The 13,711-nt window shown below is 36.8% G+C and overlaps 1 protein-coding gene across 2 annotated transcripts in view; it reads left to right on the top strand.

Moving 5' to 3' along the window:
- Nucleotides 1-13,675, top strand: part of ankha (ANKH inorganic pyrophosphate transport regulator a) — a 29,840-nt gene extending 16,165 nt beyond the window's left edge. The window contains exons 9-13 of one of the 2 annotated variants that reach the window (XM_048175343.1): nucleotides 8,727-8,856; nucleotides 8,945-9,068; nucleotides 9,439-9,538; nucleotides 12,634-12,794; nucleotides 12,936-13,675. In XM_048175343.1, coding sequence (XP_048031300.1) covers nucleotides 8,727-8,856; nucleotides 8,945-9,068; nucleotides 9,439-9,538; nucleotides 12,634-12,765 — 486 coding nt within the window. In that variant the 3' untranslated portion in view covers nucleotides 12,766-12,794; nucleotides 12,936-13,675. Of the gene's footprint in view, nucleotides 1-8,726; nucleotides 8,857-8,944; nucleotides 9,069-9,438; nucleotides 9,539-12,633 lie in introns of both variants that reach the window. The other variant, XM_048175344.1, reaches the window with a different exon arrangement.
- The last annotated feature ends 36 nt before the right edge of the window (nucleotides 13,676-13,711 follow it).

Below are 13,711 nucleotides of genomic sequence, written 5' to 3' on the forward strand. Positions count from 1 at the left end.
TAAGAGGTTTAAAATAGTTTTTGGTACATATCCTAGTGACAAAGATGAATTATTAATATTAAAGGATTAGTTCACTTTTAAATAAACTTTTCCTGATAATTTACTCACCCCCATGTCATCCAAGATGTCCATGTCTTTCTTTCTTCAGTCGAAAAGAAATTAAAGTTTTTGATGAAAAAATTCCAGGATTTTTCTCCTTATAGTAGACTTCAATGGGCACCAAACAGTTGAAGGTCAAAATTAGTTTCAATGCAGCTTCAAATTGTTCTACACAATCCCAGATGAGAAATAATGGTCTTATCTAGTGAAACCAGCGCTCATTTTCTGAAAGAAATTGAAAATTATTTAAGTTTTAACCTTAAATGCTCAACTTGAACTAGCTCTCTTTTTCTCTATTTGAATTTCAGCAGTGTAGACACTGCTAAGCGCATTACTGCCCTCCACAGGCCAAAGCTTGAAATAAGTGTTATATACTATTGAACTAGCATATTCCATATAAAAATTAGTTCAAACTTTGACCTGTGGAGGGCAGTAATACGCTTAGCAGCGTCTACACTGCTGGAATTCAAATAGAGAAGAAGAGAGCTAGTTCAAGATGAGCATTTAAGGTTAAAACTTATATAATTTTACATTTTTTTTTAAGAAAATGCGCAATGGTTTCACTAGATAAGACCCTTATTTCTCATCTGGGATCGTGTTGAACAATTTGAAGCTGCAGTGAAACTAATTTTGACCTTCAACTGTTTGGTGCCCATTGAAGTCTACTATAAGGAGAAAAATCCTGGAATGTTTTCATCAAAAACTTTAATTTCTTTTCGACTGAAGAAAGAAAGACATGGACATCCTGGATGACATGGGGGTGAGTAAATTATCAGGAAAAGTTTATTTAAAAGTGAACTAATCCTTTAAAAAGAGGATCTATGACCTCTGGAAGCATCTCTTTCAGTAGCTTAGTCGGTTATGTCATGTTGTTGATTTTGATGATTTAATGAGTTTAGACAATTCTTCCTCTCCTATAGCAATGAATGAATGGAATTTTCCCTCAGGAACACTACAGTGCACTGGCTGATGCGATACTGTAGTAGATGGTTGCATGGTTATAATTTTCTCTCTAATTTTATTAATCTTACAAGTAAAGAAGTTACTGAAGTCAGTACTGCTGTGCTGTTTGGAGACGTCAGAAGTTGAAGCTTTATTTCTTGTTAATTTAGCTACCATATCAAATAAATTCCAAGGGTTGTTTGTTTTCTTTTTAATACAAGGATACATTCAATTGATCAAAAGTGACAGTAAAGACATTTATAATGTTACAAAATATTTCTATTTTAAATAAATGCCGTTCTTTGGAATTTTCAATTCATCAAAAAAAAACATGAGAAAAAGTGTATCACGGTTTCCTAAAAATATTAAGCAGCTCAACTGTTTTTAGCTTTGATAATGTTAAGAAACGTTTATTGAAATGGAGTAATGGCTGCTGAAAACTCATCGAAGAAATGTTACATTTTAAAATATATTAAAATTATATTTAAATAGAAAAGTTGTGAATTGTAACAATAATTCACAATATTACTGTTTTTACTGTATTTCTGGTCAAATAAATGCAGCCTTTTGCTACAATTCTGAGCTACAATTCTTATCCCCTGACGTCTGTGTTTTCATGTACCGATTCGGTATTTGAAGTCTTTTAATTTATTATTTGTTAATATAATGTAAATTCATTATAAAAACCCTATTTAATGAAACTTCAAGTTTATAGCAGTGGCTATTTATAATAAATTTGCATAAATAAGCAGAGAAATCTAGACACTGAAAATGGGCATTCTTCATAGTTTCTGAGATTTAGCTCTGTTTATTAGGGGCATGTAGTGCTGAAATCCTAATGTAATTGTTAGAATTTCCAAGATCAGCTTTCTTCCCTAAAAGTGAGGAGTGAAGTTGTAGAGACTTGAAACTTTAAGGGGTGGTAGTACCCACCCCGTCTGCGTCACCAGGGTGTGCCCCAATCGGCCTGATGGTGGTGCTACAGCGGTCAAAATTACGTAATGGCTCATAACTCCTAAACCGTTTGTCGTAGTGTCTTATATCATTGGAATCCTTGGGTCAGATTCGTTCATCAGTCGAATTTAAGGACCAGTGAGTTTGCCGAATAACAGTAGGTAATTTGCGCTGGAATTTTTCACAAAGGTTGTGTGTGAAAGACTCAGACGTGGTTAAAATCACAAAGTACATCTGTGAAATACATTTCAGTATTTTGAGAGCGTAGGGAAATTGACTCGATTACATCATTCACAGTGCTTCATGGGAGTGGGTGGAGCTAAAGAGCTATTTTGGAGTGTGTCAATTTTTTCGACTCTCTGATTGGTGTCGTTTTCTGTACAGCATCATGGATTTAAACACAATTATTTTAAAAATAAGCTGAAATAATGCAGTCTGACAGCTTCAACAAAAGCAAAGACCATTGATTAACAGCCTCGTAGCTCACAGTAGGTCTGTCTTTAAAAGTTTATAAGTTATTGTTCAAAATCAATTTCCTTATGGAGAAGATTAATGGAGTTTTTTACGTCTGGAACTATTACACTCTATAGGGCTGAAGAGATTTCTTTCAAAAACTTTTTTCTTGACCCAAAATTTGGAATGGTAGATTTTTTATTTTTTTTTTTTTTTTTTTTACCTCCAAGATGGATCAAGAAAATGCTATTTTGCTTTAGTTGGAGTATAGCATGTCACATCCCAGGACAGCTATTTTATGTTTAATATTTACAACTACTCATCTAAAAAGTGTTTGCATGTATAATCATACAAGAAATAGAAAACATGTAAATAAAAAATAAAATAGGTTAGATGCAGCATGCAGTATCACAGCACAATTGTCACTGCTTAACTATGTCACCTACAGGAAAAAAATTATAAAAAATTGCTGAACCGGATTTCCATATTACGTCCCCAGCAGATATTTTCATAATGTATTTGGTTTAGTTTTGGTAAAGCATGCCAAATTAGGGGCTGGTCAGATCAGCTGATCAAGTTTCAATATAACAAATGGTTCCTTTCCTGCAATTTAAAACGATGTGCATTTTTCAAATGCCAAAAAATACGTAAACACACATTTCAGTTCCCACCTAGGTCGTAAAACCCCTTTTTTCATCTGTTTACTTGTTTTGCTTTTACCTCAGGGCCTGAAGACGGGAGAAAAAAAAAACGGGCTGCAGTGAGCCAATTTATATAATGCAAGTCCAACAGGGCTGTTGGAAACAGATGTTACACATATGGTGAAGATTTTACTTTATTATGGAAAAAAAAATCTAATAAAATGCTTTCTTACAATGGCAGTGAGGATAAACAATCAACAATAATCCATGTTGTGAACAGGCAAATGACAGAACAAACTATAGAGCTTGGCTGGACATATGTTTTTGGCATTTGTTTTAGTTTTCCGTGACATGACTTGTAGGTGTGTGATGTGCAATTATGGATTAGAATTGAGGATTAAGTCAAATTAAAATAAACAACACATGTACGTAGGTCTTGCACACCCTCTTTTCTGAATGGCACCAGTCGAGATGTCTCAAAACAGCCTGAAGATCTTTGGCAGCTTTCCTGCTTCTTGTTTTATAATGATACCAGAGAAAACAACAGGCAAATAATCTTGCAGGAGATCTTTTTAAAGAACCAGCAAAACAGCAAGCAAAATATAATTACAGTACAAAAAATTTGGGATTTTATTTTTATTTTACTTTTATATTATTTTACTTTATTTTATTTTATGTATTTAAAGTCTGAGGAAATACTAGAGTTACTAAGGGGTTTGTGGCTAGAACTATGGTGAGGAATGAGCAGTAAAGGTCAAAGCCAAGTGCACATTATATGACTCAAGCCCATCGCTTTTAACTTTGTCAGATGCGGAGGATCTTTCACTGAAAACAGGCATGCCAGGCCTTTGTCTGACTCGATTGTGCCAGAAGAGAGGAATGCCCGTAGGCAGGGCATCGAGCAGGCTTGGCATGAGACAATTGTATAATCTTGTCTTGCTGGAATGAGAAGAGTCTCATAACAAAGACATAGTCAAAACTAACTGGTACATCCAAGATTAAGGGTGATGCAGGAGTGAACCAGTATGTGTACTAGACGTAATGCATATGATGGTGCACATTTTTATTTAATTGGCATACAATTGACATACAATAGATCTCGCCCTCCCATTGAATACCATAGTAAGAAAAAAAATATTTTCGTAGTAAATGGGGGCAAGATCTACTTGGTTACAAACATTCTTCCAAATATCTTCCTTTGGGTACAGCAGAACAAAGACATTTATACAGGTTTGGAACAACTTGAGGGGGAGTAAATGATGGCAGAATTTTCATTTTTGGGTGAACTATCCCTTTGTTACTTTTATTTAGCAAGGACACATTAAATTGATCAAAAGAGACCATAAAGACATTTATAATGTTATATACAATTTCTGTTTCAAATACTGTAAATGCTGTTTCATTTAAATTTTCTCTTAATCAAATCTTGAAAGGTTTCCACAAAAATATTAAGCTGCACAGCCGTTGGAGAAGCAAAAATGTATCATGAGCACCAAATCAGCATTTTTGGCTGGTTTCTGAAGGATCATGTAACAGTAACATTGAAGAAGTCTGCGTTAGGTTACTTGAACTAAGAAGACTGGCTACTTATATACATATAATAATATGCATATATATGTTAACTTATATTTTTTTTATTCAGATTATTATTTAATTCATAAATAATTTAATATAAAGGTGCTGGTCATATAATTAGAATATCATCAAAAAGTTGATTTATTTCACTAATTCCATTCAAAAAGTGAAACTTGTATATTATATTCATTCATTACACACAGACTGATATATTTCAAATGTTTATTTCTTTTAATTTTGATGATTATAACTTTTCTCAGAAAATTAGAATATTACTTAAGACCAATACAAAGAAAGGATTTTTAGAAATCTTGGCCAACTGAAAAGTATGAGCATGTACAGCACTCAATACTTAGTTGGGGCTCCTTTTGCCTGAATTACTGTAGCAATACTGCGTGGCATGGAGTCGATCAGTCTGTGGCACTGCTCAGGTGTTATGAGAGCCCAGGTTGCTCTGATAGTGGCCTTCAGCTCTTCTGCATTGTTACATTTACATTTACATTTATTCATTTGGCAGACGCTTTTATCCAAAGCGACTTACAAGTGAGGAATACAACAAGCGAGTCGTCATGACGAGGCAAATAGACAAGAAGTGCTCATAATACAAGTTATAGGCAGTGCTCAGATTATCCTAAGCTACAATAGAGAGGAAGTGAAAGGATAGGTATAAGAATTTTTTTTATTTTTTTTAAGATGAGGTTAAGTGCTCACGAAAGAGATGAGTTTTCAGCTGTCTTTTGAATATTGGCAGGGATTCCGCATTCCGGATGAAGGCAGGAAGATCATTCCACCAGCAAGGGACAGTGAATGAGAATGTTCTGGAAAGTGATTTCGTGCCTCTCTGTGATGGTACCACAAGCCTTCGCTCCTTTAATGAGCGCAGGTTTCTGGTAGGAGTGTAGACTCGTAAGAGCGAGTGGAAGTAGGAGGGTGCTGAGCCTGTGGTGGATCTGTAAGCAAGCGTCAACGCCTTGAATTTGATGCGAGCAGCAAGTGGTAGCCAGTGAAGAGAGATGAAGAGAGGCGTGACGTGGGCTCTTTTGTGCTCGTTGAAGACGAGACGTGCTGCTGCGTTCTGAATCATTTGTAGAGGCTTGATTGTGCATGATGGCAGTCCAGCCAGAAGAGCATTGCAGTAATCAAGCCTAGAAATGACCAGAGCCTGGACCAGAAGTTGTGTTGCATGTTCTGTTAGAAAGGGCCTGATTTTCCTGATGTTGTAAAGTGCAAATCTGCATGACCGAGCTGTCTTTGCAATGTGGTCTTTGAAGGTCAGTTGGTCATCAAGGATTACTCCAAGATTTCTGTCTGAATTTGATGGGGTAATTGAGGATGTGCCTAGCTGGATGCTGAAATCGTGATTTAGAGTCGGATTGGCAGGGAAGACGAGAAGCTCAGTCTTAGCCAGGTTGAGCTGTAGATGATGTTCTTTCATCCATGCCGAGATGTCCGCCAGACAGCTTGAGATTCGTGTAGCTACTGTGGGATCATCTGGTTGGAATGAAAGGAAGAGTTGTGTGTCATCAGCATAGCAATGGTAGGAGAAACCATGTGCCTGAATGATGGGACCAAATGATGTAGTGTAAATGGAGAAGAGGAGGGGTCCAAGAACTGAACCCTGAGGAACACCCGTGGTCAGTTGATGAGCTTTGGATACCTCCCCTCTCCAGGCAACCCTGAAAGTTGCCTGGAGAGGGAAGTTGCCTGTTGGGTCTGGCATATCGCATCTTCCTCTTCACAATACCCCATAGATTTTCTATGGGGTTAAGGTCAGGCGAATTTGCTGGCCAATTAAGAACAGGGATACCGTGGTCCTTAAAGCAGGTACTGGTAGCTTTGGCACTGTGTGCAGGTGCCAAGTCCTGTTGGAAAATGAAATCTGCATCTCCATAAAGTTGGTCAGCAGCGGGAAGCATGAAATGCTCTCAAACTTCCTGGTATATGGCTGCGTTGACCTTGGACCTCAGAAAACACAGTGGACCAATACCAGCAGATGACATGGCACCCCAAACCATCACTGACTGTGCAAACTTTACACTGGACCTCAAGCAACGTGAATTGTGTGCCTCTCCTCTCTTCCTCCAGACTCCATTTCCAAAGGAAATGCAAAATTTACTTTCATCAGAGAACATAACTTTGGACCACTCAGCAGTCCTTTTTGTCTTTAGCCCAGGCGAGACGCTTCTGATGCTGTCTGTTGTTCAAGAGTGGTTTGACACAAGGAATGCGACAGCTGAAACCCATGTCTTGCATATGTCTATGCGTAGTGGTTCTTGAAGCACTGACTCCAGCTGCAGTCCAATCTTTGTGAATCTCCCCCACATTTTTGAATGGGTTTTGTTTCACAATCCTCTCCAGGGTGCGGTTATCCCTATTGCTTGTACACTTTTTTTCTACCACATCTTTTCCTTCCCTTCACCTCTCTATTAATGTGCTCGGACACAGAGCTCTGTGAACAGCCAGCCTCTTTTGCAATGACCTTTTGTGTCTTGCCCTCCTTGTGCAAGGTGTCAATGGTCATCTTTTGGACAACTGTCAAGCCAGCAGTCTTCCCCATGATTGTGTAGCCTACAGAACTAGACTGAGAGACCATTTAAAGGCCTTTGCAGGTGTTTTGAGTTAATTAGCTGATTCGAGTGTGGCACCAGGTGTCTTCAATATTGAACCTTTTCACAATATTCTAGTTTTCTAAGATAGTGAATTTGGGATTTTCCTTAGTTGTCAGTTATAATCATCAAAATTAAAATAAATAAACATTTGAAATATATCAGTCTGTGTGTAATGAATAAATATAATATACAAGTTTTGAAAGGAATTGGTGAAATAAATCAACTTTTTGATGATATTCTAATTATATGACCAGCACCTGTAATCATTCATTTTAATTAATCGCTTCTTGTATTCTTTATTTGTAAGTCACTTTGGATAAAATCATTTGCTAAATAAATGTAAATGTCAACAAATATGAATTAATGATGAACAATCATATATTTATGAATTAACTTTTAAAAATGCTACCTAATGCATTAACTAATGTGTTACCATGTCACTTTTTTGTAATTTTGCCTTTGAGTTGACTAGGGTTGGGTATCGAGAACCAGTTCCATTTTAGAACCGGTTTCAAGTTTCAAAGAACCGGGTATTCGATAGAATGCACGCATTTTGATTCTGTTTATCGATTCCTGACTTTTTTCAGTCATTCTTGCACGGTGAACAGCAGTGAGCATTTTACAGTTATCTATCTGCTAGGACCTGCGACAAGGACCTTACCTCATCATGCACATATGCAGTTCATTACAATCGGCACTGACTTTTGCTTCAACGCTGCATTAATCTGAAGGAATGCACCGTGTTTGGGGCTGTTCACGGTGTGTCTAAAAACGCGTGGAAAGTGTGGCCACGCCTCTTTCCCCTCCTTTCCAAAGCGCTTTCGCTCCCGTGGCGTCTGTCTTAGCTATGCAACCATGAAGTGCGCTCTGCAAGATGACGAGGAAGTATCAGCAAAGGATTAATTGATTTCTAGCCCTTGCATTAGCTTTACTAGATATATTTATGGAGATGAGAAATAAAACTATAGCTTTTGATGTTGTTAACCAAGCTGTTGGTTCTTGTCACATTACCTGCGGTGCGCTTGAGGCATTCTGAAAAGCATATAGGCGTGCCTGGAAACATTTGAAATAACGCGCCTACATTTGAAATAACGAACTTGTGCATGCAAAAGATGCGATATGTGAACTCTAACCCAGCCACGAGTCCTGAAGCACCAGATACAGCTAATATTGGCAATCCCAGCGTCTCACACTCTGGTTAACATTATTCTTGAAGTATTTGCTCTTTTTTTCTCTCCATAAAAATAAAAAATTGGAATCGGAATTGAGAATTGATAAGAACCGGATTTGATAAGCAGAATCGGAATCATTAAAATTAAAACAATACCCAACACTCATCTAGACACAAAACTGATAAATTGAGTGATTTGTGCACATACATTTACCACTAGACAGAAAAGGGAATCATTTTTGCTCTGGCTCCTGTTAATTTCTCTGTGTCTGTGTTTGCCAGATGTGTTTCATTATATTCTGGACCCCTCATGTTTCTGAGCGCATCCTGGTAGATGTCATCGGGGTGGACATGGCCTTCGCACAGCTCTGCATCATTCCACTGAGAGTTTTTTCCTTTTTCCCTCTACCTGGTACCATAAAGTCTTTTATTTTACCTTTTGACTTTTTATACAACCTTAAATAATTTGCATCTGTGTGACCTTGTGTGTGTGTGTACAGTTACAGTTCGAGCTCATCTAACAGGCTGGTTAATGACGTTGAAGAAAACATTCGTCCTGGCACCTAGTTCAGTTCTGCGCATCATTGTGCTCATCACCAGCCTTCTGGTGTTGCCTTACATGGGGTTGGTATACAGCAGGAATATGGAGATATTCTAAATGCACCTCAATAAACTATCTTCAGAATGTGTTTCTGCTCAGTATGTGATCTGTGAAGTAATTAGCTGTCATGCTGCTTCTGAATTTTTAGTGAGTCTAAAAATAAACCAATTCCAATCCCTGTCTGCATTTTGTGAATTCATTATGACTCCTCTCTCCAGCTAATGTAGTCTACTGCAGCAACATTTAAAATAAACTCAGAAAATTGTTCTTTAAAGGGTTTGTTGATCAGAGCAACACTGCGTTACAACTGTACAGCATTGAATTGTATCATTTTATCATTTTATCATATTGAAACCACATTTGTTATGTTGATGTTGTTTTGTCTTTGTGCAGGGTGCATGGTGCCACACTGGGAGTGGGGTCTTTATTAGCAGGATTCGTGGGGGAATCCACCATGGTCGCAGTGGCTGCCTGTTATGTATACCGAAAGCAGGTGAGGAACCATCGGACTATGAAAGTTTATATAAATGGGTGTCCTACCTTATTTTTCAGTGCACAAGTGATACAATACAGATTGTTTTGAAGCAGCATCACAGTAATAAACAGAAAAATGACAGAATCAGTTATAGAAACTTACTCAAATATGAGAAAAATTCAAATTCTGCTGTAAAGCAGCTTTAACCCCTTAAGCCCAAAGTGTCTCACTGGCGGGACACCACCCCCTGCGAAAAAATTCATAATTAAATTACTAGGCAACCACTGACAGGAATAACACAAAGTAGGTATCATTTTAAAGCTTAGAAACACAGCTTTTTAATGCTTCCAACCATTTTGTTCAACTCTTAACGAGTGCTGAGTCACCACTCTAAAACGGAGTGTACCGCCCGCGGGTGCCACCTAGCTATAAAAAATTAAAGGTGCCCTAGATTCAAAAATTGAATTTAACTCAGCATAGTTAAATAACAAGAGTTCAGTACATGGAAAAGACATACATTGAGTCTCAAACTCCATTGTTTCCTCATTCTTATATAAATCTCATTTGTTTAAATGACCTCCGAAGAACAGGCGAATCTCAACATAACACCGACTGTTACGTAACAGTCGGGGTGAACGCCCCAATATTTGCATAATGCCAGCCCATGTTCCCAACATTATAAAAGGCATTAGACAAGGGCATCCAGTTAACGTCTGGATCTGTGCACAGGTGAATCAACAGACTAGGTAAGCAAGCAAGAACAATAGCAAAAAATGGCAGATGGAGCAATAATAACTGACATGATCCATGATAACATGATATTTTTAGTGATATTTGTAAATTGTCTTTCTAAATGTTTCGTTAGCATGTTGCTAATGTACTGTTAAATGTGGTTAAAGTTACCATCGTTTCTAACTGTATTCACGGAGACGAGAGCCGTCGCTATTTTCATTTTTAAACACTTGCAGTCTGTATAATTAATACATTACTAATAAACACAACTTCATTCTTTATAAATCTCTCCAACAGTGTAGCATTAGCCGTTAGCCACGGAGGACAGCCTCAAATTCACTCAGAATAAAACGTTAACATCCAAATAAATACTTTACTCACATAATTCGAAGCATGCATACAGCATGCATGACGAACATCTTGTAAAGATCCATTTTGAGGGTTATATTAGCTGTGTGAACTTTGTAAATGCGCTGTAATATAGTCGACAGCTTGTGTGGCAGGGAGCACGCGAATTAAAGGGGTGGCGCTGCCTGAATCAGTTCATTGTTAATGATGCCCCAAAATAGGCAGTTAAAAAAATTAATTAAAAAAAAAATCTATGGGGTATTTTGAGCTGAAACTTCACAGACACATTCAGGAGACACCTTAGACTTATATTACATCTTGTGAAAAAGCATTCTTGGGCACCTTTAATCATATTTTTTAAAACTCCTGCCTAGATAATCACAAAAATATGTGTCATTTGAAAGCTTAGAGTCTGATTTTTACAATGAATGTAGCCAATTTGATGAACTCCTAAGTACTGCTGAGTTGTTTGCTGAAAAATAATTTAAAAAAAAATTCATGATTTAGGAAATTTATTTTACTGTGTATTCCAATGTGAGTCAGCTCAGATAATCATGTGTTATGTCATTTGAAAGGTCTCGCAGAGTAGAATACAACGAGTGTAATTGTTTTGGGCTTTGACTAAACTTGAGTGAGTTTTTGTACGTAAAGCTCCCCAAGACCCATATGTAAATAATAAACTGATGCAGCACTTATGTCACGATTTTGCTCGTAACATGAAGGAACATGCTCTGATTGTAGAAAATTGGACATCATTATTTACAGCAGATTCAATTATACAAACATCACCAAAAAATCACCAAATGAATTGTCTTCCTACCTTATTTCCTCTCTGAATTATTGCATGTCAAATATGAAATATATGTAAAATTTCCCTTGAGCCCAATTTTATTTTTTGCCTTTTCTCAGCAGTTTCTCAGCATGAGAATGTCCAAATAAAAAAAATAAAAAAAAATTATATATATAAATTTATTTGACATAAAATATAACGTCTCATGTTTCATGTCTATTCTTGTATTGCTCAACTGAGTTGAGGTTGATATGGGATTTAGAAAGTAATTAGTAACAAATAATACAATACTTTTTATTGAGAGTAATTAGTACAGCAATCTAATTACTCTGAAGATGTAATTAGTACCTAGTAATTACCTTTTAGAGTAACTTATTCAACATTGTGTATAATTGTATAGTATATTAGTATATATGTTTATTTTAACAAAAAAAAAAGCTTAATTTTGTCAATTTCCATGCACAGAACCTGAAAGCAGTTGCTCACGGAGTCTGTTTAAAGGGTTAGTTCACTCAAAAATGAAAATTATGTCATTAATTACTCACCCTCATGTCGTTCCACACCCGTAAGACCTTCGTTCATCTTCAGAACACTAATTAAGAAATTTTTGATAAAATCCGGTGGCTCAGTGAGTCAAATCAGTGGTTCGGAGCATGCATCAAACTGCCAAAGTCACGTGAACCAATAAAATGTCAAAATGTTTCGAAACACTTCCTGAAATCACGTGACTTTGGCAGTTTGAAATGCACTCCCAACCACTGATTCGAAACAAAAGATTTGTAAAGCTTCGAAGCAGAGTTTCATTAAGCAGAGTTTTGAAATCGCCCATCACTAGATATTGTTGAATAAAGTCGCTGCTTTTTTTTTTTTTTGGGCACACAAAAAGTATTTTTGTCACTTTATAACATTTAAGGTTGAACCACTGTAGTCACATGTACTGTTTTAAATATGTCTTTAGTACCTTTCTGAGAATTTGAAAGTGTTAATTATCTTACTGTCAGTGGAGGCCTCACTGAGCCATCGGATTTGATCAAAAATATCTTAGTGTTCCGAAGATGAACAAAGGTTTTACGGGTGTGGAACGACATGAGGTGAGTAATTAATGACAGAATCTTCATTTTTGGGTGAACCAACTCTTTAATGCAAATCAGGAGTATTATCGTCTCAAAGGTCCTAGACTTTTAACATACTCACGTTCAGTATCTATTCTACAATATTTATTATTCTCAATTTCTGTTGTCAGAAGAAAACCCCAGAAGCAGGAATGGTTGTGGAGGAAGATAACTCTTCCCCAATGACTCAAGTCACTACCAGGACGGAGTTAGATGTCATTGAAGAGGCTGAGAATGAGCCGATGGAAAGAGAAGACGAGTGAATCAAATCATGGAAAGGAAAAAAAAAAGGGTAGAATCCTGTATACATGGTTTTTCTTTCATTTGGAGATGGTGAAAAGTTGGATATCTGCAGCAGTGCAGTGTCTTGGATTTTTGACAATGAGTGTTAACTAGTACTTTATTCTATGGAACTGTTTCTATATTTCTACAGTCTCTGCATTACCCCAGTGGAACAGTGAGACTGACTGGTGCTTGTATGGGGTAGAATGAGCAGATTTGCATGTCTACATTAAATGCACTCCTGCACTTTTTGAACTGAGGCATATTTACAGATGTCTTCCAGAGTTCCTGTTCTGCAGCCTGTGAACATTTTTTGCCAAAATAAACCCTCACATCGGAAAATAAATTCTTGGAGAAAGAGTGCTTCAAAAACAGGCTTGAAGTGACACAATCTGCTGACCCTGAGACATTACTGTCCGTTTTCCTCTTGCATTGAGACGCACAATGAACAGTTACACTTTGAGTGTATTATAACTTGCTTAACAGGAATATCTTTTACTGACTTGGCACACAGACTAGATTTGATAGTAGATTTCAATTGATTTATTTTTGTATTCACTACACAAATGTTGCATACTTTGCAAATGTCACTATGGAGTTATAGTACAGTGGACTATTTATTTGAGCTTTTTTGAACACATGAACATCATTTGATCCAGTTTTCTGTGCTGAGACCACATTATAGAATCCATTTTATTTCACTTTCCAGATCTTAGCAATTTACTATAAGCTTTACTTTCAATATCTCTTTTGTCAAAATACTAAATCAATGTAATTTTGAGTTTTTAGGGCCTGCTTTACTTGCTTTAAGGCCTCTTGTTAGTTGTGGCCTAACTGAATGACAGATTATATGCATATATAAATAAAGCTCATTATGAAGGCATTAATGTATTAAATGTTGGGCTAAAGTTCTTTTTTGCATTTCTC

Source organism: Megalobrama amblycephala, linkage group LG22, assembly GCF_018812025.1.
Source record: "Megalobrama amblycephala isolate DHTTF-2021 linkage group LG22, ASM1881202v1, whole genome shotgun sequence".
NCBI lineage: Eukaryota > Metazoa > Chordata > Actinopteri > Cypriniformes > Xenocyprididae > Megalobrama > Megalobrama amblycephala.